Consider the following 25,358-nt stretch of genomic DNA (forward strand, 5'->3'; position numbering starts at 1 on the left):
GGATCATTTGGTGGATGATTTTGTGGGGATACTGGATCGTTTGGTGGTGGGTTACGAGGAATATTATTTCCTGCCTTAGTGTCATCATTTTGATTAGCCATTCCTATTGAATTGCAAAACGTAATATATATTTAAAAAAAATCTAAATTTTAACCATTTTTGTCAAAAAAACCCTAGATTCAACTAAAACAAACAAAATCATCCTAAAATATATTAAATTTAGGTTAAAAATGAGTTGGGGAAAAAAAACATACCTGAATATTTGATATCTGATCTCGTATCTGATATTCGATCCAAAGTGGTAATACTGGCCCCAAATTCGCGTAAAATGAGGGCCCGCGAGTCTGTGATTTTATTTAATCCAATGCACAGGTATCGGATATCCGATATAACATCGGATATCCGATATGGCCCAATAACATATAATGAGTATAATATATATAATATAACATATAACATATAATATATATTACATTTTATTTTTTTAAATTATATTTTATATATATTATATAAATTTACTATATATTATAATATAAAATATTATATTATATAATAATATTATTATTATATTATATTATAATCATTTATAATATATTATACTTTTTTATTATATATTATATTATAAGGTATTACTTTTTATTATTATATTATATCTTATATATATAATATTACATTACTATATATTATAATATATTAAATATTATATTATATTATTATAATATAATACATTATAATATTATTATTATAGTATAATATTATATGATTATAATATAATAATAATATTATTATTATATTATAGTATAATAATTATTATATTATAGTATAACAATAATTATAATAATATTATTAAATAATAATAAAATTATATTAAATAATAATATTATTATAATATAATAGTATGATATATTATTTAATAATATTATTATTTAATATGATATATTATTTAATAATAATATTTAATATGATATTGTTATTATTTAATATAATAATATTATTATATCTTATTATTATTTAATAATAATATTATATTAAATAATAATACTATCATGTAGTAAATATTAATATTAAATAATATATCATATTAAATAATAATAATAATAATAATATTAAATAATATATCATACTATTATATGATAATAATAATAATTATTATAATAATATTAAATGATAATAATAATAGTGGCATAATATTATACTCTAATTATCAGATATCCGGTCACATGTCGGATATTCAATTTAAAATCGGATATCCGATATTATCGGATATCTGATATCATATCGGATATCCGATAAGGCTTAGCTTTACCTTCCAGGTTTGGTTCCTGGATAGGTGAAAAAAAGTCAAAGCGGATTTTGAAGTACTTTTAGGCGTCTTCAAACTCTTTTTTTTTCACATCGCCACTTTTTGGCACACCATGATCCTGCACATACCCTTTAATGAGATCAAAGGGACTTTCTTCTCATCAGACATATTGCTATTCCAAATAAAATTCCTTATAATTTTTTTCAATCTATCTAATAATACCAGCTGGGACTTTTAGGACAGACATAGAATAGTTTGGAATAGAAGCTAAGACAGATTTGACTAGCATAATTTTCTCAGATAGAGAAAGCCATCAATATTTCCAATTAGAGATCTTATTCCTAATTTTGTTTACATTTGATTTCCAGAAAATAGCTTTATTATTACTAGCAAATAAAGGGATACTGAGATATAATGATGGTAGTTGTTCTTGAGAGAACCCAAGAATATTGATCAATTTTCTCGAGATCACTAGATTAGTAAAGAAAATATATACTTTAGATTTTTGAACATTACCCCTTGTCCCGAGACTTCAAGATATAAGTCTAAAGTTCTTTTAATTACCTTAGCTTCTTGAACGTTGGCTTTCCCAAATAGCAATGTATCAACAACAAAAAATGAGTGAGTGTACCTTTAATCTGAATACCAACCCATCTTTGTTGAACTTGTTTAGCTTTAATAATTCTACTGAATGTCTCAGCCATAATGATAAATAGTGCTGGAGATAATGAATCACCTTGTCATACACCTTAGCTGGATTTGAAAAAATTGACTGACTCACCATTTATAATGACTGAAAAGAAGGCACCAGAGATACACGATTTGATCCATTTACACCATTTTGTGTTAAAACCAAACTTCTGGAGAACTTTAAACAAAAAGGGCCATTGCACTTGATCATATGCTTTCCTCATGTCGAGCTTGATCATCATAGCAAGAGATTGCTTCGAATGGATTGTGTGTAGAGTCTCATGTCCAATAATGGCCCCTTCCATTACTTCTTTACCTGGCACAAAACCTCCCTGCTCTGGAGATATAATTTTGGTTAAGATATTTTGTAATCTCATGTATATTGCCTTTGTGATTATTTTATACACCGTGTTGCACAATGAAATGGGTCTAAAATCTGAAAAAGTTTTAGGCGTTTTGGACTTGGGGATTAAGGTAATATTTGTGGTATTAAAATTCTTTAACATGGCTCCATTTCTATGAGACTCTTCCACTGCTACTAAAAGATTGAATCCAATCACATCCCAACATTTTTGGAAAAAAAGTGCTGTAAATCCATCAGGGCCAGGGGCTTTGTCTGGAGGCAAGGAAAAGACAACATTTTGTAATTCCATCATAGTGAATGGAGCCATTAATTGTATGTTGTCTTCTCTAGAAACTAATGTTGGGATAGCATCAAGTAGTTCATGTTCATGAATATGAGATGAATAGGAAGCAGTCTATAGAGATAACAAATTCTGAAAAAAAGTCTCCCCCTCAGCCTTGATTTCCTGAGATTCTTTAAGTAATGTGGCTAGATGTTATGATAGAGGTATTAGCGATAATGTGAGGAACGGGTGATTAAAAAAAAAAAGATATAGATGATCAGACAAATTTTAAAACAATAGGTTGAATATAAATGATAAAATTGAGTTAGGATACTTTTGTACTAGTAGAGTTGATCTTAGAATAATAATAAATAATGATAACTAATAATGTTAAATTTAGATTTTATTTTCAAATATAAAATAACAAATAAAATTAGTAAAAATGTTAAACAATTAAAATTGTGTACAAAAAATATATATGAAACATTTATATAAAATAATATGTCTATTTGTTAAAGAGAGTTCATAAGTTCAAATTCTTCAAAGAGGTAGAATATGCATGCTTCAATTTTTTTTACAATTAGGTGCCTCTTACATGGTGTAAAGAAGAGTCTATATAATTTAAAACCAAAAACACTTTGTGTAAAAATAGAATATGTACACTTCATTTGTAAGAGAGTTAAATGCTTGTGATATAGTAATCTTATTTTAAATCTTTTGTAGGTCCCAAAAGAGACACCTCATTTATAGTACTATTGAATGTCCGTTTCATAAAGAATATTGCAAAATCTATTTCTATACATCATACATTATATATGATTCATTTCCATTTTCTTTAAAAGAAAGAGAGTACAAGATTCACTCTTGTAACCCTCGTATAAAGAGAAATACAATGATGTGTCCAAGGAAGGAAATAAGGAAATCCTAAGAAGAAAAGCAAGATAGCATGAGAACAGGAAGGCATATCTGTAACCAATATATAGGGCAACAGGCTGTAAAGTAGGCTCTTTGTGCTTTGGTGATGAGTCCAATCATCCCTAATATCTAAGTGGTCTCATCTATCCTACGCCTTTCCCTTATCCAACCCAACTTCTAACCAGATATACAATCCTCCATTTCCAATCGCTATAATTTCCATCATCTTTTCTGCCAAATTAAGTACTAATACTACACCATAAACCACTCTCTATGAATTGTCACACGTTTTACCATGCATCATTTAGAGTTAGCTAATCTGCCAAGCATGTCCAATATACAATGATTGCCCAAATTGATTTAGAATGGGATTATAATGGGACCCATATCAAAGTCCCCATAACATTGTGTTTTTTGTAAGGCTGCAACATTCTCCCCATTCAATGAATCTACGGACAAATTTTTACCCTGTTGATGTCAAGAAAGCTGGAGAGCAGCACAAAATTTGTTTTTTTTAATGAAATTCACCAAATCCAAGAACCTAATTTGACCCCTATTGAGTACCCTGTTTGGTGAGTAAAGGAAATCCTAGGTGGAAGACACTCTCATCCAGCTGTCATGGAAAACTACCATTGGTTTTAGGGTTTCCAGGGTCAATTACCCTGCTGCTGGTTTCATCTACCCCGTTTCATGGTTTCATAATTCTCCCATTGACTCCTTCACCTACATATACCCTTTGTCAAGCCTGATGTTTCCTCAAAGTGTGTAAGACAATTCCTTTGGAGGTTTTCTTGCAATTACTCAATCAAGACTCATAACAAAAGAGCTCACATTGAGAGAAATCTGTGTAAGATCAATGTTTTGGAGGTTTTCTCTTTCTTTGTCTAAGATTCATAAGAAAAGAGCCTTATAGATGTTTTCTTGCAACTTTTCTAATCAACACTCATCATGACAAAAATGGAAGTTGATTTATGGAAAAATCTGATGTAGTGTTAGTTCTGAAACTCACTATTAGTCTCTTGGATCACTTGGTCTCGTAAGACTCCATTAAAATCCTTTCACTAATTCAATGAATCCCAATTCTCTTTAGGTTTCATTGATCCTATTCTTATAGAAATCATTTTCAGATGGGGGGTTGCGTGTCTTATGGTAGCAGTAGTAGGGATCATGAAAAGGCTCTAAATTCATTGACAGCAAAGCTGATATTGATGGATGGGAGCATCAAGGAGTTTTCTGAGCCTGTTAAATGTGGTGAGATAGTTGGGAAATACTGGGGCCATTTCATATGTGCCTCTGGCGGTCTCTACAGTGGTGAATACATTTCAGAGGTGTTGGATGAGGAGAATGAGTTGATGTCTGGGGAGCTCTACTTTCTTCTTCCCAAGAGAAAGATGGAGTTTGTGCTGACTGATTCTGACATGGCAGCCATGCTTCTCAAGGCAAATGGTGCCACTCAGCGGAGGAGGAAATCAAAGGGTAAAGTTCAGCCCCTCTTTCATATTCCTCCTTCACAGGTTCAGGAGGAAAACCCAAATTCAGCTTCTGTTTGTTGCTTGTCAAGCCCTGTTTTAGCAGGGACAATGGGTGGCAGGAAACAGAGAAAACAATCCAAGTTGGAGACCATTTTTGAGTGTATGTTGTAAATTTATCCTCTCATTTCAGCTCTGATTATTTTGAGAAAAAAACAGAGCTGATATGGAAATGTAGCATAACCTGGATATACTATTGCTCGGATAGCTCTACCAAATTTGTACAATCCATTCATTGATTGGAGCTTTTCTTTTAAACATTTGTAACTAAGTACACTTAATAGGCTATATTTAAAACTTTGCCTTTATTGAGGCAAAGGTGGACTCTAATTCCATATTCTATAAACTATATTGTTAACGTACAATTCAATAGCGAACAAAAAGTTGTAAAGAACATTGATTTCTTGCCAATATCTGTAAAATAATATATTTGAGATTTTGGTGCATTCAATATAGTATTATTATTGAATAAAAAAAAAGCATTAGTGTCGCATTCGAAGTAGAGGCCTTGCAGAAACTACAATAGGACCTTTTGTAATTTCATCAATACAATTTATTCTATTCCTGTTAAGTTCTGACTATATAACATGCATCTTTAACGTTGCAACATTTTTTATTATTAATTGCATCATTACTGTTTTGACAGAACAGAACAATATCCTGTACAAAAATAGAGAACATTCTAGCCCGCATTTCTTGATGAATAATCAATTAACAAAGCTGGTGCACATATAGGTCGCGTATTCTTAGCTAATCGCCTATATTATATTTTAAATTTGGGAGTAAGTAATTGGGCATTTTAAATTACTTTTGTTTAGTGAAGAAGTATATTATTTGAGTTTTAGGTTTTAAATAATAATATCTTTTAAAATCTGTTTGATTATATACTAATTAAGTATGTTATGTTAATGAATAAAAAAAATCACAAAGAAAAAAGTGATATATTTTGTTGGAGAGTGATGTAACTAGGGAACATTGTTATTTGTGTTGTCTTAATTTACTTGTTCAAAGAGGTGCTTAGTTGTCTTTTGAGCTAGGCTATGACAAATAAATGTAGATGTTCTTCACGAAAAATAAGTATTGATGGTTCATCACATGGAAATTCTTGTCATGTTGGTAGTGGAGGGTTGGTCATGATAGCTTTGGTGATATTTGGTTTTTTTTCTCTTTATAAGGGCCTTCAAACAAATAATCTAATGGAGGATCTGACCATCTTGTATGTTGTTGAGTGTAGTTGTGTTCTTGGCTAGGAAAGAATTTCTTGTGATTCTGACTCTTAGGTTGTGGTGACTTTGCTAACTAGACAACAACTCAATGGTGTTAGTTGGCACTTGTATGTAGTGAAAAGGGGGTTAATTCAAAATCAAACTAAACATGCCATGAATTATTAGTTCACATAAACTAGTAAACATGCAAAATGAATTAACTAAATTAATGTAAGCATTTGAAGTTCTCTATCTCCAAGGACCTCATTTTTATCATGCAAAATGTCTCCTAGTTAGTACATTTTGGTCATCTTGGATTCCAACTCAAAGAACGAGAGATATTTTATACTACAATGCGTGAAAATAAGTGAAAATAGAGTAGATATATTAGTAAAGCTAAAAACAAGCTAAATCATATTAACTTGAAGTGAGTTATGATCTATATGATAGTACAAATGACAATCTATATGCTATTAACAAAGGTCTTGTTATGCAAAGAATGAGACCATATGATAAACTTATGATACAAAAATGTTTCTAGATGGACTAAAGATGGTAAACTATCAAGCATGGATGCAAAACTCATTCTAAAATGCCTTGAAGATGGACAAAAGATAACAAACCATGAAACATTCAAACAAGAAAAAAGTGATTGCATTACTCAAGATAATAACTTTGATAGCAAGAGGAGGGTTTTCAAAAGGGGGACTAGTGCTCTTTTGGTAGTTATAGATCATAAATACTCCAAAATATCTAGCCATGGGGGTGATTTGAATGTGTTAGAATGAATTTGAATTGACTTTGCAATGGAAAATGCATAAAGAATTTATGGGAGATGGGAGAATAATTTAGGAGGGTGAGCTATATAGCTAGATAATTAAATTAGAAGTTATATAATAGAAGGATGTTACTAATGGAGCATTTAATATGTACCAATTTTGCATGTATGCATTTTTCCCTCTTTGAATTCATGTTTATTTATTTTACCCGTGTTCAATAATGATGTGTTGATTGTTCTTGTGATGATGAAATGTTGATATGATGTTGTTCTTTCTCGTTGATTTCAATGTCCCAATTGATGTTGATGTCCTAATCTAGTTATTCTATATTTTCAACATCCAATGTTCTTGATTTTTATGATTTTGTGCCTTGATGCTAGGTAAAAGATTAAAAATGATACTTGCCCCCACTAGAGATGAATTGGCGAAAAATGGAGATGTTTAGTGCTTTTGGTGATTTCAAAGTGTTAGCATTAAATTTTGTTCATGCTTTTAAAAACCGCCATGTGTGTTGGGTGCATATGTGAAACCCAATGGTCTTCCATTTATTATTTATATTTTATTATTGTTTCCCTCCAATTGTTTATGTCTCTTCATTTCTTTTGAGACTCTCTCTCTCTCTCTCTCTCTCTCTCTCTATATATATATATATATATATATATATATATATATATATATATATGTATGTATGTATGTATGTATGTATGTATGTATGTATGTATGTATGTATGTATGTATTAGAGTTTCATTATTGTATATTGTATTTGAAGAGTTGAAGCTGTAGCTGTGATGTAAAGTTCAAACTTTAACATTAATAAGAGATCTTCCTTGCAATATGGACATAGCCACAATTTATGGTGAACCACAATAAATTCCTATGTTTATGCTTTTCTTCTTTTCTGTGGTTTTGTTCTTTTCAATTTGCAATTTCAATGAACTTCAAAATTGGTATTAGAGCTTGGCGTAGATGTTGGGATCAATTTTAGTGTTTGAAAATCCAAAGTCATGGAAGATATGCGAGTGTAGAAATTCTCAGGACAAAATTTCAGTTTGTGGAAAGTTTGGATTCTTTCGTTGCTAGTCAAGCAAGACTTGGCGGTAACAATTGATGGAAAAGCTAAGAAAATAATTGCAATGAAGGATGAAGATTGGGATAAGATTGATGAGGAGGCAAAGGTGATAGTCTTTCTTTCATTATCACAAAATGTTTTGTTCAATGTACACAATGAATCTATGACCAAAGAAGTTTGGGATAAACTTCAAAGTATGTACGGAATGACATCAACTGCAAATAAAATATTCATTACGAACAAGCTCCACAAGCTGAAAATGAAGGATGGGATTGAAATGTCAAATCATATAAACCATTTGAAAACTTTATTATGTCAAGAAATCTCGGTTGGCATGACTCAAGATGATGAATCTAAAGCTATCATCTTGTTGTGTTCCTTACCTAACAGTTGGGATCCCATTGTTACAACAGTTAGTACTTTCAACTCCTCAAAGAGCAAGTTGGTCTATGATGAAGTAATGGCCACTCTACTTAGTGAGGATATGCAAAGAAGTGACAAGGAATCCTCATCCGATGAAGCTTTGATGGTGATGAACATCGAAACTGGAGGAAGAAGCCAAAATAGGAGAAGAAACAATCATCATAGAAGATCAAAATCAGTTGGGCACTCGAAGTCAAAGGAGAGGAAAGGAGGATACTGTTGGCTTTTTGGCAAAAGTGGTCACGTAAAAAAGGATTGTAGAGGTTATAAAAGAGAACAAGAATGAGTGTGGGAAAGTCAAGCCAACATCATCTATGAAAAAGATGATAGTGTACATATTTTGTCTACAACTGAGACTACTTCAGCCTCATGGGTTTTGGATTTTGGCGCATCATTTCATGCCTCTCCTTGTACGAAATACTTCTTGAATTATCAAGAAGGTAACTCAATGAAGCATATTTGGGTGATAATAAAGCATGTGAAATAGTAGGCAAAGAAGATTATTTATTATCTTTGAAAGGAGGTCTAAAATGGTTATTAAAAGATGTGTGTCATGTTCCAAAAGAGAATTTTGATTTTTGTAAGTCATCTATATGCACAAGGTTTTGTCACTTCTCTAACCAATTCATGAAAAGTAACAAAAGGATCCATGTTAGTTGCAAAAGGAGACAAGATTGGGAGTTTATATATTGTAGAAAATATCGGTGAAGTAGGGATTGCCATGATAGTTGAAGATTACAATTAAGAATTGTGGCATCAATGGCTCGGTCACGAGTAAAAAGGGTCTTGATGTTATGCATAAAAGGGAGAAATTATTAGGGATAAAATCAATTGACTTACAATTTTGTTGACATTGCCTCTATGGAAAATAGAAGTAGGTTAGCTTCTTGAGGACCAAACATGAAAAGAAAGGCACTCCTTTGGCACTTGTCTATTCCGATGTGTTCAGACCCATCAAAGAAAGCTTCATTGGAGGAGAAAAATTCTTCCTCACTTTTCTTGATGATTGCACAAGAAAGGTATGGATTTACACTTTGCATAAGAAATCTGATGTTTTTAGCAAGTTTATAGTTTTTAAGGCTTTTGTTGAGAATGAGATTGGCCACAAAATAAAGTGCTTACAAATGGATAATGGCTTAGATTTTTTCTCATTCGAGTTTGATTCATTTTGTGAGGATAATGGCATCTGTAGAATCAAGATTGTTCCATTTACCCTACAAGAAAATGGACCAGTGGAGAGGATGAATAAAACAATCCTTGAGAAAGCTCGATGTATGCTCTCTAAGGAGTTCTGGGAAAAGGCATGTAATACAATAGTCTATCCCCTACTCTCTCTCTTTCATAGACACACACTCCTATCCCCCTCTCTCTCCTCTCCCATCCCCTACTCTCTAGATCTCTCACACACACTCCCATCCCCCCTCCCTCTCTCCCTCTCCTACTCCCTCTCCCACCACCTACTCTCTCTCTCTCTCTCTCTCTCTCTCTCTCTCTCTCTCTCTCTCTCTCTCTCTCTCTCTCTCTCTCTCTCTCTCTCTCTCTCTCTCTCTCCCTCTCTACTCTCTCTCTCCCATCCCCTACTCTCTCTCACACTCTCTCCCATCCCCTAATCTCACACACACTCTCTCTCCCATCTCGTACTCTCCACTGCCTACTCTCTCTCACACTCTCTCCCATCCCCTACTCTTTCTCTCTCTTACACACATTCTCATTCCCCCTTTCTCCCTCCCTCTCCCACTCCCTCTCCCACCGCCTACTCTCTCTCCCCCATCTCCTACTCTCTCTCTCTCTCTCTCTCTCTCTCTCCCTCTCTCTCTCTCTCTCTCTCTCTCTCTCTCTCTCTCTCTCCTCTCTCTCCCCTCTCCCATCCCCTACTCTCTCTCTTTCACATACACACACTCTCATCCCCCCCCTCTCTCTCCTCTCCCATCCCTTATTCTCTAGATCTCTCTCACACACTCCCATCCCCCCTCTCTCTCTCCCTCTCCCACTCCCTCTCCCACCTCCTACTATCTCTCTCTCACTCTCTCTCCCTCTTTACTCTAGTCTCTCTCCCATCCCCTACTCTCACTCTCTCCCTCTCCCATCCCCTACTCTCTCTCACACTCTCTCCCATCCCCTACTCTCACTCACTCTCTCTCCCATCCTGTACCCTCTCTCTGCCATGCCCTACTCTCTCTCTCACTCTCACACTCTCTCCCATCCCCTACTCTCTCTCTCTCTCTTACACATATTCACATTCCCCCCCTCTCTATCTCCCTCTCCCACTCCCTCTCCCACCACCTACTCCCTCTCCCCCATCCCCTACTCTCTCTCTCTCTCTCTCTCTTTCACACACCCACACATTCCCATCCTCCCCTCTCTCTCCTCTCCCATCCCCTACTCTCTAGATCTCTCACACACACTCCCATCCCCCCTCTCTCTCCCTCTCCCACTCCCTCTCCCATTGCCTACTATCTCTCTCACTCTCTCCATCTCTACTCTCTCTCCCATCCCCTACTCTCTCTCTTACACAAACTCCCATCCCCCTCTCTCTCCCCCTCCCCCTCCCTCTCCTACCACCTACTCTCTTTCTCTCCCATCCCCTACTCTCTCTCTTTCACACACACACACCCATACCCCCTCTCTCTCCCCTCTCCCATCCCCTACTCTGTCTCTCACTCGCTCTCCCTCTCCCGCTCCCTCTCCCACTGCCTACTCTCTCACTCTCACTCTCACTCTCACTCTCTCCCTCTCTACTCTCTCTCTGCCACCCCCTACTCTCTCTCACATTTTCACACTCTCTCCCATCCCCTACTCTCTCTCTCTTACACACATTTCCATCCCCCCTCTCTCTCCCTCTTCCATTGCCTCTCCCACTACCTACTCTCTCTCCCATCCCCTACTCTCTCTCCCCCCTCTCCCATTCCCTATTCTCTCTCTTTCATACACATGCACTCTCATCCTCCTCTCTCTCTCGCTCTCCCTCTCCCACACTATCTCCCATTGCCTACTCTCGCTCTCTCCCCCATCCTCTACTCTCAATCTCTCTCTCCCATCCTATACTCTCTCTCTCCCCCATCCCCTACTCTCAATCTCTCTCTCTGATCCTATACTCTCTCTGCCAGCCCTACTCTCTCTCACACTTCCTCTCTCTCCCATCCCTTTCTCTCTTACACACATTCCCATTCCCCCCTCTTTCTCCCTCTCCCACTTCCTCTCCCACCACCTACTCTCTCTCTCTCCCCTCTCCCATCCCCTACTCTCTCTCTTTCACACACCCACACACTCCCATCCCCCCTCTCTCTCCTCTCCCATCCCTTACTCTCTAGATCTCTCACACACACTCCCATCCCCCCTCTCTCCCTCTCCCACTTCCTATTATATCTCTCTCACACTCTCCCTCTCTACTCTCTCTCCCCCATCCCCTACTCTCTCTCTCTCCCCTCTCCCATCCCCTACTTTCTCTCTCTGCCACCCCTACTCTCTCTCACACTCTCACACTCTCTCCCATGCCCTACTCTCTCTCTCCTTGTCCCACTCCCTCTCCTATTGCCTACTCTCTCTCTACCATCCCCTACTCTCAATCTCTCTCTCCCATCATGTACTCTCTCTACCACCCCTACTCACTCTCTCACACTTCCTCTCTCTCCCATCCCCTACTCTCAATCTCTCTCTCCCATTTCATACTCTCTCTTTGTCACCCCTACTCTCTCCCATCCCGTACTCTCTCTTTCACCCCTACTCTCTCTCTCACTTCCTCTCTCTCTCCCATCCCCTACTCTCTCTCTCTCTCTCTCACACACACACACACACACACACACACACACACACACACACACACACACACACCAATCCCCCCCTCTCTCTCTCGCTCTTGCTTTACCTCTCTTCTTCCCTCTCTATGCACTATTTAGGTCTTAGTAGTGTGTGTGTGTACTATAGCATGCACATGCTATTGAGACCTAAATTTAAAAAGCTTTAAATAGAGTGTGCATTCTATAGTGTGCACACACTATAAGGTGTATATGTTGTTCAAACTTTTGCATTCTACCAAGCTTAAGGCTTAGTTTTTCCTCGGGGATCCAACCCAAAGGTTTGCAATCTATAAATTGGTCTAAGATATATTTTTCTGCAAACATAAAAAAATGATTGATTTTTCTTGTGTGCTCTCCTTTAATATTCCTCATAGTTTAGCATTAATAAGATCAGGTTACATGACATTGTAGGTCTCTGTGCTATATAACCATATAATTAATTTTTTATTTGAACTATTTCAAGCTTTTCATCTATAATTTATTTTGAATGTATGTCCATTTTTGTCAAAAACCAACATGTACTAATTGGGTTATAGATTTTAGCTCATTCATTGAATTTTGCAACAACTTAGTTTTTTAGAAACCAGACTCCATTCTACACACTTCAAAGAAAAAAAGTTTTGATTTTAGATTAGTTTTCAATCATTTCTAGGGGGAGCACACAGATATTTCACATTTTTGGGATGTGTCTAGTTAAAAAATTCATTAAAAAAAAATACACATTATTAAATTACCTACAAAATTTGGGATAAACTACATAGTGTTAAGTAACTTTTGACCAGAGCGATTAAAGAATTTCAAAAAAAAGTTAAAATTTTAGGAGGGGCCACACTTTGTACTGCGCTATTTTTTTTGGAATAAATAGTACCACTTTTTGTAGCCCACTTTTTTGAGGACCTAAAACTAAACCATTTTGAAAAAAATTAGTAGTTTAGAAACTAGATTCAAAGGACTACTACTTTTGTTTTTGTCATATCTTAAAATTTTAAGCATAACTATCTTCAAATTTTTGTTGAAGTTTAGAAATGTTTGATTTCAGAAAAAAGGTGTCCACCTATACCCTTCTTTTGGCACCACAACTTGGTGCACTTACCCTATCATTTCATTGAAAGTAAACTCAAGGAGGGCAAACTTCAGATCATGAAGATTAAGATCAAGGAGAATCTAGTTGATGCACTTACAAAGGTTTTTCCGTGAGAGAAGTTTGAGTTCTGCCAAGCTTCTCTCATCATTGTAAAGAAATAACAGTAGGGGAATTTAGGGGAGTCTCATACATTACAACAGTTGGACTTCACATGGGGGTTTGTTGGGTGTATATGTTAAGCCCAATGATCTTCCATTTATTATTTACATTTCTTTTGAGACTTTGTGTGTGTGTGTGTGTGTGCTTTGGAGGTTCATTATTGTATATTGTATTCGAAAAGCTCAAGCTATAGTTGTGATGTAAAGTTCAGACTTTAACATTAATACAAGATCTTCCCTGTATTGTGGATGTAGCCACAATTTGTGGTGAACCACAATAAATTCATGTGTTTATGCTTTTCTTCTTTTCTGTTGTTCTATTCTTTTCAGTTTGCACTTTCAGTTAATTTCACAATGTGTTGAGCTCTCTACTCTAGGCACAAGGGCCAAGCAAACATGAACCACAATCTACATCTGGCATCAAATTGGGAATCCTTCTTTCACTAACTCATTTGATTGCAAAATTTGACAAAAGTTTTTGATGAAAGATGCAAAATTAAATGTATTGTTAGATGCAGTTCAACTTTAAAAAAAAAATCTCGACATTGTCCAAATTCCACATAATATTTTTAAGATTCAAACAAATGTTAGGACAATTTTTTTTTATTATTATTTTTTATTTTATAAAATGTGAATGTCTTTCAAGGTTGCTAATATTATTTTTCCTTCAACAAGATATAAGGCCAAAAACCCTACTTTCTCCATTGATTATTTCTTAGGGCTCCTCAACCCCTAAAATATAAATGCATTTCATTCTTTCATTTTGAGACTTTTGGATAGCTTTCATTTGCACTTCTTAAAATTACCCATTTCACATCTAAATTTACCCATCTTCAGTCTTGAGAAATCCTTGTGAAAAATTCCAGAGGTTTTGTTTCTTATTTTTACCAGGAAGCTTGATGGATTTCAAGTCAATGATCTACACTGCAAAAGTGAAATTTGAGATAAGGTCCTACTTTTCAAATGTTTCCTTATGATTGTGTTTTTAAGAATTAAGTCAAGTTTAAAATCTTAGTCTGGAGGCTTTCTTGAGTGTTTCTTGGGTTAATTATTTTGAGAAATTCATATAATGATTCAAAAAAATTAGGATTAGCCATAGTTTTTTTTAGGGATAAGAATGATAGGGTCTTACTTTGTGAAAGTGGTGGAAACATACCGCTTAAACATGCTTTTCAGGTTTCGTTGAATTTGAAGGATCACAACTGGTTGTATAAGGTGAGGATCATTCATAGTCAAAAGAGTTAAAACAAGGTTTTAGCAATAAAAGTTTGTTTTTGAATCTTAATCCAATCTTCATTATCTTGATCCAATCTTCATTGTCCAAAGCATCTTTTACAGATTTAGGCTCAAAATTTCACATAAGACACATGTGTCATTCTTCAGTCTTCTTCTTCTCATGAATCCGTAATCTTTATCTCCAATTATTTTTCTAGTGTATGTGATGTCTCCTTAGATATTTTTCTAATACAAGTTTAGATTTTAGTTCCTCTTGTTGTTGTTCACTAGACTCTACATGTTTAGTATCTTCTATTCTCTCTAGCTGCAACTTAGCTTCCTCAATCTATTGGTCAGCAATCATAGTCTATGAGTTGGCTCCTATAGCCTAATGCTTGAAAAACGGTTGATCATGCTTGGCAGAGCTCTTTTGTAGAACCTCGATAGTGCTTAGAAGTTGATGCTCGATAGTCAACTTCTCTAGTTTAGGTAAGGTGCTAGGTTCACCTTCATCGACATAGACACACTTTCTATAATCTTTAGGTTCTTTCTTGCACTCTTCTTCATTTTTCTCCACAAATTCATCAACTCTAACAATTGTACTTTCCACAATTTTTTAGAGTTAGAATTCAAACACATATAAGCTTTTCTCTTAGTGGAATAACCTAAGAATATGCCTTAATCACTTTTAGTGTCAAATTTACCATTTCTAGCATCTTTCAATATATAACATTTTCTTCCAAATATAGTAAAATAATTAACATTTGGTACATATCCATACCAAAGTTCAAAAGGTAATTTTTTTGTTTCTTTCTTCACTTTAACTTAGTTTAGAGTATAGAATACAATGCTAACAACCCCTCTTTAGTACTTTTGTGAAACATTATTCTCCATCATCAATGTTCTCGCACAATCCATAATTGATCTAGATTCCTTCTCTCATCTATACCCTTCTGTGATGGTGTCCTTGGTGCACTCATTTTCCTCTTGATTCCTTTATTATTGCAAAATATGTTGAACTCATTTGAGATGAATTCACCACCTCTATCTCATCTCAAACATTCCAGACTCTTTCCTCTTTCTTTCTCAACTCTAGCAAGACACCACTTAAACATTTGAAATGCATTAGTTTTTTCCTTAACTAACATCATCATTTTTGAAAAATCATCAACACATAGAATAAAATATTTATCAACATAACAGCTTTGTATTCCAATAGGACCATATAAGTCAATATGAACCAACTCCATAATTTCATCAGAAGAATATATCTTTCTCTTGAAACTAGACTTTGTCATTGTTCCCATTTGACATTATTTGCACATCACTTTATCAATTTTTCTTAATCTTGGTAACCCTTTAACTCTTCTCAGTTTACTAATTCTTACCCAGTTATCAAAGTTCACATCAAATAGCCTCTTATGTTGTAACCAAACATCTTCACATTGTGAAAATATAAAAGTATCTTTAGATGTGTCTAAATAGAACAAGTTACCTCTTGTTTTCTCTCCACTTCCAACTAGTTCACTAGTACAACATCAGAGATCTTTTCTTTCTTGTTCTAGAAGTCAACTTTGTAGCTTGAACTTATCAACTGTGCTACACTCAACAAGTTATACTTTAAACCATCAACCTCATATGCATTGTCACACTTGATCTTTTCATTCAATTTAATCTATCCTTTAACTTTCACATAACATGGTGCATCATTACCAAACTTAAATGTTCTAACTTATCATACTTGCTTGTATCACTAGTCATATGATGTGAAGAACCACTATGAATTATCCATCTATCATTCTTACTCACATAAGAGATCAATACAATTTTCTTGTCTTCATTAGAATAATCTTTCATTGTAACATAAACAATGTCTTCATCATGATCATTAGAATTACTATCAAAACCATCTTCTTCAGCAATATAGAAATATTTCTTACCTTTGTCCTTATATTCTATTTTGTCTTTGTTGCTTCTTTCATATCTCCTTTCTTTGCACTTGAAAATTTTCATCTCATCTTTGTCATCTTCGTCAGGGCATCTTGCTACAATATGACCAACTTTGTTACATGTAATATACACATAGATAATATGAAGTTTACCTTTGTATTTTCTCTAATAATTAAATATTAAAGTTACATATTGACAAAAAAGAAGTCGGAGATACAAGATCACCCTGTGAGAGTTCAAATGGCAAGCCGCTAAAGTAGTCAGTCGAGGGAGGTGGATCCTCTCGATCATGAAACCCCTTGCATCAGCTAAGTTAGAAAATGGCTCGGGGGAATACCATAATTGAATACACAGCTAATATAAAAATATATATTTTCAAAAATAAAATACAAAAACATAAATTTATTAATTGTACCAAAATTATTTAAAGTAATCTAACAAAATATTACAAACAACAACAATAACAAATAGCTGTAGAAATTATAGTTTGACACTGTCATTCCACAGTATATGAGTTGTTCAATACAAGGTGACAATTTTAACTTTAAAAAAAATATAAAATATAAAAGAGAAAAGAGAAAAAAAGAAAGAAAGAAAAAAGAGTAAGACCAGTAGTTCTATAACATAGGAAAAGAGTATCACTAATGGTCCAAGATTGCCATTCCACAATGTATAACATTCCAAGAATGATTTTTCTCCATAAATGTGAATGAATCTCAAAAGAGGATGTTATCAATCACCATTTTTATCATAGTATTTATAGTATTGCAATAATATATAGATGGTCTTCTTATTAGATCTTACAAGTTGTTGGCCGCTCACAAGAATGTATTGAAATCAAGCATGAAATCCTTTTGTTTAAATTTGTGTGCATTTAGATATTAATATGTAAACATTTTTTTATTAACCTACTAACTTAATTTCTTTTTGGGAGGATTATAAAGACTGGATACATAGTGCATGATTAAACTTTTTCAATTATTAAGAAGTATAATGTAGAGAATAATCAATTAATATGTAAAGTAAACTAGAATAAGGATTTCATATATTAATTTTCTTTGTTATCAAATTTTAACTTAAGACTGATGTAAAATGTTCTAACAAAAGATATGTCATGTTTCTCATTAGAGTCAAAGAGTATCCATTAAGCCTCAAAATTTATAATTTGTTATGAAATATGACTCATCAATTTCAATCTCTTACATAAATACATTTAGGATAGACATGATTTACCCCTATGTAATAAATACAAGTAATGAACCAAGAATATTTCAAAATTCTTCATTTTTAGATGGTAAGATAGTTGTCTTGTCTTTTTTGAAATCAATATGTTAAACTAGTTTTTTATTTTTAGTTATTTATAACAAGAAAACTTGGAAGAATTTGAAGATTATGTAAATTAATGATTTTAATTTAGATTTTTTTTGTAGATTCTAAATATATGTTTTCAAAAGTGAAAACATATTTTTTTCTTTTTTTATTATGTAAATACTGAAAAGAGTTATTGTTTCTTATACAAGAACAAAGATCAAAGAGAGACTCTTAAAAATAAACAGTTACAAATTTGTAAAATGAATTCTTGTTATGGAAATGACAAATATTTTCCTAGATACTTTGAACATATTCTAAATTAGCATTATTGACAAATGTATTTGGAGTCCATTTATTAAACAAGGAACTTATCCCTATAACAAATCTATTAATGTAAATCCATATCAGTGCAACTAATGAAATGATAAGTTAGAATTTAGAATTTGGAACTTAAAACAAAAATATAATGGAGTACTACAATGATCTTGTAGAAAAACTAGGGCTTTGGAAAATTGTTGACAAAGAATTGATGCGATTTGAATATGTTGATGTGGCTAGATGTTATGATAGAGGCATTAGCGATAATGAGAGTAATGGGTGATATAAAAAAAAGATATCGAGGATGGGACAATTTTTTAAACAATAGTTTGAATATACATGATAAAATTGAGTTGGATATTTTTGTACCGGGAGATTCAATCTTAGAATATTAATAGATAATAATAAATAATAAATGTTAAGTTTTGATTTTATGTTCAAATATCAAATGACAAATGAAATTGATAAAAATGTTAAACAAATAAAATTGTGTATGACAATCATATATTTTAAACATCCAGATAAAATAATATATCTATTTATTAAAGAGAGCTTATAGGTTCAAATTCTTTAAAGAGGTAGGATATGTGTGCCTGGTTCATATACAATTAGTTGTTTCTTACATGATGTAAAGAGTAGTCCTACATACTTCAAAAACAAAAAACACTTAGTGTAGAAATAGAATATGTATACTTCATTTGTAAGAGAGTTAAGTGTTCCTAATATATAAAATAATGCAGTCTTCTTTTAAATTGTTTGTAGACATTTATTGAATGGGCTTCATCTATCTAGCCCCATCATTCGGGGTGGATGGATGTCTGCCCATGATGCAAGTACTATGGCCATACAATGGTGTGCCTGCTTTGGGATGCATTTCAAGGTAAATCCCATGCATTCATACCCACACACGTTGTCGGGGCACATTTTTAAAATATATTTGATTCGAAATGAGTCACTGTATTGTTTAATAAATAGATAGACTAAGTGGATAAAATTGGTTATAAGATTTTTAGAAATAAATAATAGTGAAGTTTAAATTCGTTTCCTAATTAATGATTAAATGGAGAATGAAAAGGCATTGCGAGTAAATTGTTATTAATGCTCAAAAGAAATATTGTATTTTAAATTTTTGAGATATTAAAAAAAAACTATAATAGTATTTTGATCATTTACATTATATTTATTTATTTTAATTATTTAATGTCATAATTTTTGATAATTTACATTAATTATTATTTATCTTAATTATTCAATGTCATTATTATGACATTGAATAATTAAGATAAATAATATGTAATGTAAAATAGCAAAAAATTATTATTGTGAAAATAAATAAATTAAATTATTTAAATTTAAAATTTATGTTATGATAGATATGATTTTTTTTAATGAAATTATTAATAAAGTTTATGTTCTATAAGTTCATTTTTTCATGATAGATATGATTTTTTTTAATGAAATTATTAATAAAGTTTATGTTGTATAAGTTCATTTTTTCCTATTATCATTTACATGAACTTGTAGAACATAAACTTTATTAATAACATGTTTTCAACTTGTGACTCGTCCATGATTTACCTTGTTATAGTATAATTTAATAACATGTCGGCTCTCGTTTCTTGTTGGCTAATATTTTAAAATTTCTCTTTATTATTTAATGTTTCAAAAATTATGTTTAATCAATTTCTTATAATATATATTATAGTATAATTTAATTATTTTTATATTGATTGAATAAGTATAAATAATATAATATGTCAAAATGATTAGTTAGAAAACAAAGTTTATCCAACTTGACAGTTTCAAATATCTAATACAATTTTTAGCATTATAAATGTTAAATAGTAGAGTATTTTTTTTTCACATTCAATTAGTACGGAATGACTAAAACAACCAATATAAATTAAAAATTAAAAAGATGATAAGATATTACAATAGTATTTAGCCTACACAAATACAATAATAGAAACAAATTAATTATAAGGATAATATTTCGTAATTAATAATTTATTAACATCAAACTTTTTATTGTTCAAAATGTGATTAATATATGTATTTTTTCATTTTATAAAATATTAGCACATAAGTTTTTATAAAAAAATATATTTAAGAAATAAATGTTGAAGATAGTTACTAAATTATAGAAAATTATATCACAATTTAATCAACATAGAAATTCAAACTTTAATTTATGTTAAAAATATTATTAATGTTTTTAACGAATAATTTTAAATTAATCACATATATTAAAAATAATTAAAATTCACATAATTTTCACTTAAAACTTTAAACAAGTTAAGATAAATATAATAATTTACAATTAATTTAACCTTAACTGAATAGATATAAATATTAACAATTATTAAAATGTTTTAAAAAATAATTAAAATATTTTAAATAATATTTATTCTAAATCATTTTAAAATGAGGCCTGCTATTAAATTTATCATTCAAATACACGAGTTTGGGCACAGTACTAACAAAAACGCATCCCAAAGTGGGCCACCACTATGGTATGGCCATAGTAGTTGCGTCGTGGGTGGACATCCCGAACGATGGGGCTGGATAGATGACGCCATATTGAATGGGAGCCGATTAAGCAGCCGATGAATTTCCACCACTCGGAAGCATCCATATCCCATTACTGCATGGCTCATACCATCCATACTCTGCCACCACCAACGTACTGTCAGTTTAACTGCATGAAATATATTAGATTGCAGTTGTGATATATCCCAAGGATTATATTTTTGATGCTATATATTAGTATAATTAAGATAATTTTCTAATAATTTAATATATTTTGATATATTTTCAATTTATTAAAAACAAATTAGTTTCATTTATTTTTAAGGCTAATGTAATTATCAAATTAGTTTCATTTATTTTTAAGGCTAATTTTTATATAATAAATTAATGTAATTATCGTTCTTTTAAATAATAAATATAAATCTATATCGTAGGGGACAATTTTGGGCAAGTTGATATAAAATAATACATCTCAAAATATATATTAAATTATTAGAAAAATGTTTAATTATAATTACAATGTATAGCATAAAAAATATAATTCATAAGTCAATTTAATATACATGATGCATCCACAATCTAGTATATTTGATGCAGTGACAATTTTGAACAGTTAAACTAGATGGTTTGGGTCCATGTGATTAATGGGATGTGCATGCTTTGGAGTTGGGGAAATTCGTCAGTTGCGTAGCCATATATGCAGCTGACCAATTTCCCACCCCACTAGGATGCATAGCCATACCATTCACGTGGAGCTAGCTATGAAGTCGACCCATTTCCCACCCCACTACGATGTATAGTCCATCTTCCATGCATAGCATACATCCATATTGCCCATCAATGTGACACCTTTCTTTGTTAGTCTCAACTGAAAATCCTCAACTTATTATTTTATTTCCTTATTTCAAATTTAAATTACTTGGAAATAGGTTTCTCAATTATTTTAATTTTAATATTAAGTTATAATTTATTTTGCTATAGTTAATTTTAATTTCTTAATTAAATTATTATATAGTTTTATTCTTTCTAAAGTTTTTAAAATAATTTGATTCAAATTCAAAAATATAATTTTCATTAATAACATATTTCTATTTAAAAAAATCATATATATAAACATTATAGTATATTTCAATTTAATAATTTTAATCAACATTTATTTGTCAATTTTGATTATTGTTTTTCATTAATATATCACCTTCTTACATAATAATCTTTCATTGATTGATGACAAAGTTCTAGATTATATTGATCTAAAGCTCGGTTTTGAATTTCTATGTTTTCATCATAGTACCTAAATGGTTGATTTTTTTAATACTTATTTGAAAATGTATTGAACAAAATTAAATTTCTCTATAGAGAAAATTGTATTAACCATGAAAGAATGATTTTGTAAGACTAAAAAGAGAAAATTCAACCATCTAAAAAGTTAAAATTTAAAAAGAGAAAATTGTATTAATCTTTACTAAAAATAATTATGTATAAGATTAAGATGTTATGGTAGACAAAAATCTTTCTTTTACCTAAGATCAATACATTTTTTTAAGAAAGATGATTTTTTATTGTATTTAAAATTAGGTAAAGAGATGTATCCATCTTGACAAAATATTAAATATATCTATTTTAGATTACTTAATATTTTTACATTTGAATGTTATTTTAAAAAAATACTACATGTATCGATCCATTTCAAAACTACCTATTTTAACTCTTGTGTGGTAGAAAAATTACTCTAAAAGTAAAATAAAATAATTTGTTTTTTAATAAATTAGAAACATAACATACCATCAAAATTATAATCCACAAGATATATCAATTCGTGCAGTCAGTTTACGTCAGTGGTGGCAGCGTATGGATGGTATGGGCCGTGCAGTTAATGGATATGCATGCTTCGGAGCGTGGAAAATTTGTCGGCTCCATATCGAATGTCCCGTTCAAAAAGAAGATTGCAAAATCTATTTCTATACATTATAAGTGATCCATTTCCATTTTCTTTAAAAGAAAGAGAGTACAAGATTCATTCTTGTAACCCTCATATAAAGAGAAATGCAATGATGTGTCCAAGAAAGGAAATATCCTAAGAAGAAAAGTAAGATAGTATGAGAATAGGAAGGCGCATCTGTAACCACATTAAGCACTTTGTGCTTTGGTGATGAGTCCAATCATCCCTAATAACTAAGTGCTCTCATCTATCCTGCGCCTTTCCCTTCTCCAACCAGATACACAATCCTCCATTTCCAATCGCTATGATTTGCGTCATCTTTTCTGCCAAATTAAGACCACCTCCCTGTTTAGCAGTAAGTACTAATACTACACCATAAACACTTTCTATGAATTTTCACACGTTTTACCATGCATCATTCGGAGTTAGCCAATCTGCCAAGCATGCCCAATATACAATGATTGCCCCAATATACAATGATTGCCCAAATTGATTTAGAATGGGATTATAATGGGACCCATATCAAAGTCCCCATAACATTGTGTGTTTTTAAGGCTGCAACATTCTCCCCATTCAATGAATCTACGGACAAATTTTTACCCTGTTGATGTCAAGAAAGCTGGAGAGCAGCACAAAATTTGTTTTTTTTAATGAAATTCACCAAATCCAAGAACCTAATTTGACCCCTATTGAGTACCCTGTTTGGTGAGTAAAGGAAATCCTAGGTGGAAGACACTCTCATCCAGCTGTCATGGAAAACTACCATTGGTTTTAGGGTTTCCAGGGTCAATTACCCTGCTGCTGGTTTCATCTACCCCGTTTCATGTTTTCATAATTCTCCCATTGACTCCTTCACCTACATATACCCTTTGTCAAGCCTGATCTTTCATCAAAGTGTGTAAGACAATTGCTTTAGAGGTTTTCTTGAGCTCTTTTGAAGGTTCCGGTGAGCTCTTGAAGGTTTTCTTGCAATTACTCAATCAAGACTCATAACAAAAGAGCCCACATTGAGAGAAATCTGTGTAAGATCAATGTTTTAGAGGTTTTCTCTTTCTTTGTCTAAGATACATAAGAAAAGAGCCTTATAGATGTTTTCTTGCAACTTTTCTAGTCAACACTCGTGACAAAAATGGAAGTTGATTTAGTGAAAAATCTGATGCAGTGTTGGTTCTGAAACTCTCTCTTAGTCTCTTAGATCACTTGGTCTCGTAAGACTTCACTAAAATCCTTTCACTAATTCAATGAATCCCCATTCTCTTTAGGTTTCATTGATCCTATTAATAGAAATCATTTTCAGATGGGGGGTTGCATGTCTTATGGCAACAGTAGTAGGGATCATGAAAAGCCTCTAAATTCATTGACAGCAAAGCTGATATTGATGGATGGGAGCATCAAGGAGTTCTCTGAGCCTGTTAAATGTGGTGAGATAGTTGGGAAATACTGGGGCCATTTCATATGTGCCTCTGGCGGTCTCTACAGTGGTGAATACATTTCAGAGGTGTTGGATGAGGAGAATGAGTTGAAGCTTGGGGAGCTCTACTTTCTTCTTCCCAATAGAAAACTGGAGTTTGTGCTGACTGATTCAGACATGGCAAATGGTAAAGTTCAGGAGAGGAGGAAATCAAAGGGTAAAGTTCAGCCCCTCTTTCATATTCCTTCACAGGTAGAGGATAACCCAACTTCCTCTGTTTGTTGCTTGTCAAACTCTGTTTCAAGAGGGGCAATGTGTGGCAGGAAACAGAGAAAACAATCCAAATTGGAGACCATTTTTGAGTGTTCATAGTGAAAGATGTTTGTTGTAAATTTATCCTCTCATTTCAGCTCTGATTCTTGTGAGAAAAAAACAGAGCTGATATGGAAATGTAGCATTTCTAAATCATAACCTGGATTTGTGGAATGCTGAAGATATAATCTTACTTTCAACTATTCCTCAGATGGATAGCTCTACCAAATTTGTTCAATGCATTTTTTGATTGCAGCTCTTCTTTTAAACATATTTAATGAAGTAAACTTAATGTGCTAAATTTAAAACTTTATTGGGGAGAGGTGGACTCTAATTCCATTAACTATATTTGTTGATGTACATGTTAAATTTCTTCTATTTCTGAAAGCTGTCTAGATTAGGTTTGCTCAAATTCAAAAGCAAACAAAAAGTTGTAAAGAATATTGATTTCTTGCAAATATCTGTAAAATAATATATTTGAGATTTTGGTGCATTCAAAAGCAAAAGAGTGTTGCATTCAAAATAGAGCCCCTGGAGAAACTACAATAGGACCTTTTATAATTTCATCAATACAAATTATTTTTTTCCTGTTAAGTTCTTACTATATAACATGCATCTTTAACGTTGCAACATTTTTTTATATTTAATTGCATCATTGTTGTTTTGACAGAACAGAGTACAAAAACAGAGACCATTCTAGCCCGCATTTCTTGGTGGATAATCAATTAACAAAGCTGGTGCACATATTGCTCGCATATTTCTTAGCTAATCGCCATAATTAAAACTTAATTCAT

At 32.6% G+C, this 25,358-nt stretch overlaps 1 protein-coding gene across 3 annotated transcripts in view; it reads left to right on the forward strand.

Annotated features, from left to right (window-relative positions):
- The window catches only part of LOC149539277 (uncharacterized), a 73,149-nt gene extending 48,385 nt beyond the window's left edge, over window positions 1–24,764 (forward strand). The window contains exons 1-2 of one of the 3 annotated variants that reach the window (XM_089800602.1): window positions 4,121–4,992; window positions 24,452–24,764. In XM_089800602.1, coding sequence (XP_089656728.1) covers window positions 4,662–4,992; window positions 24,452–24,624 — 504 coding nt within the window. In that variant the 5' untranslated portion in view covers window positions 4,121–4,661 and the 3' untranslated portion in view covers window positions 24,625–24,764. Of the gene's footprint in view, window positions 1–4,120; window positions 5,394–24,451 lie in introns of those variants that run through there. The other 2 variants (XM_089800603.1, XM_089800601.1) reach the window with 2 other exon arrangements.
- Window positions 24,765–25,358: the final 594 nt, after the last annotated feature.

This window comes from Cupressus sempervirens, chromosome 9 (genome assembly GCF_028749045.1).
Source record: "Cupressus sempervirens isolate cs-2001-9-10 chromosome 9, ASM2874904v1, whole genome shotgun sequence".
Classification (NCBI taxonomy): Eukaryota; Viridiplantae; Streptophyta; class Pinopsida; order Cupressales; family Cupressaceae; genus Cupressus; species Cupressus sempervirens.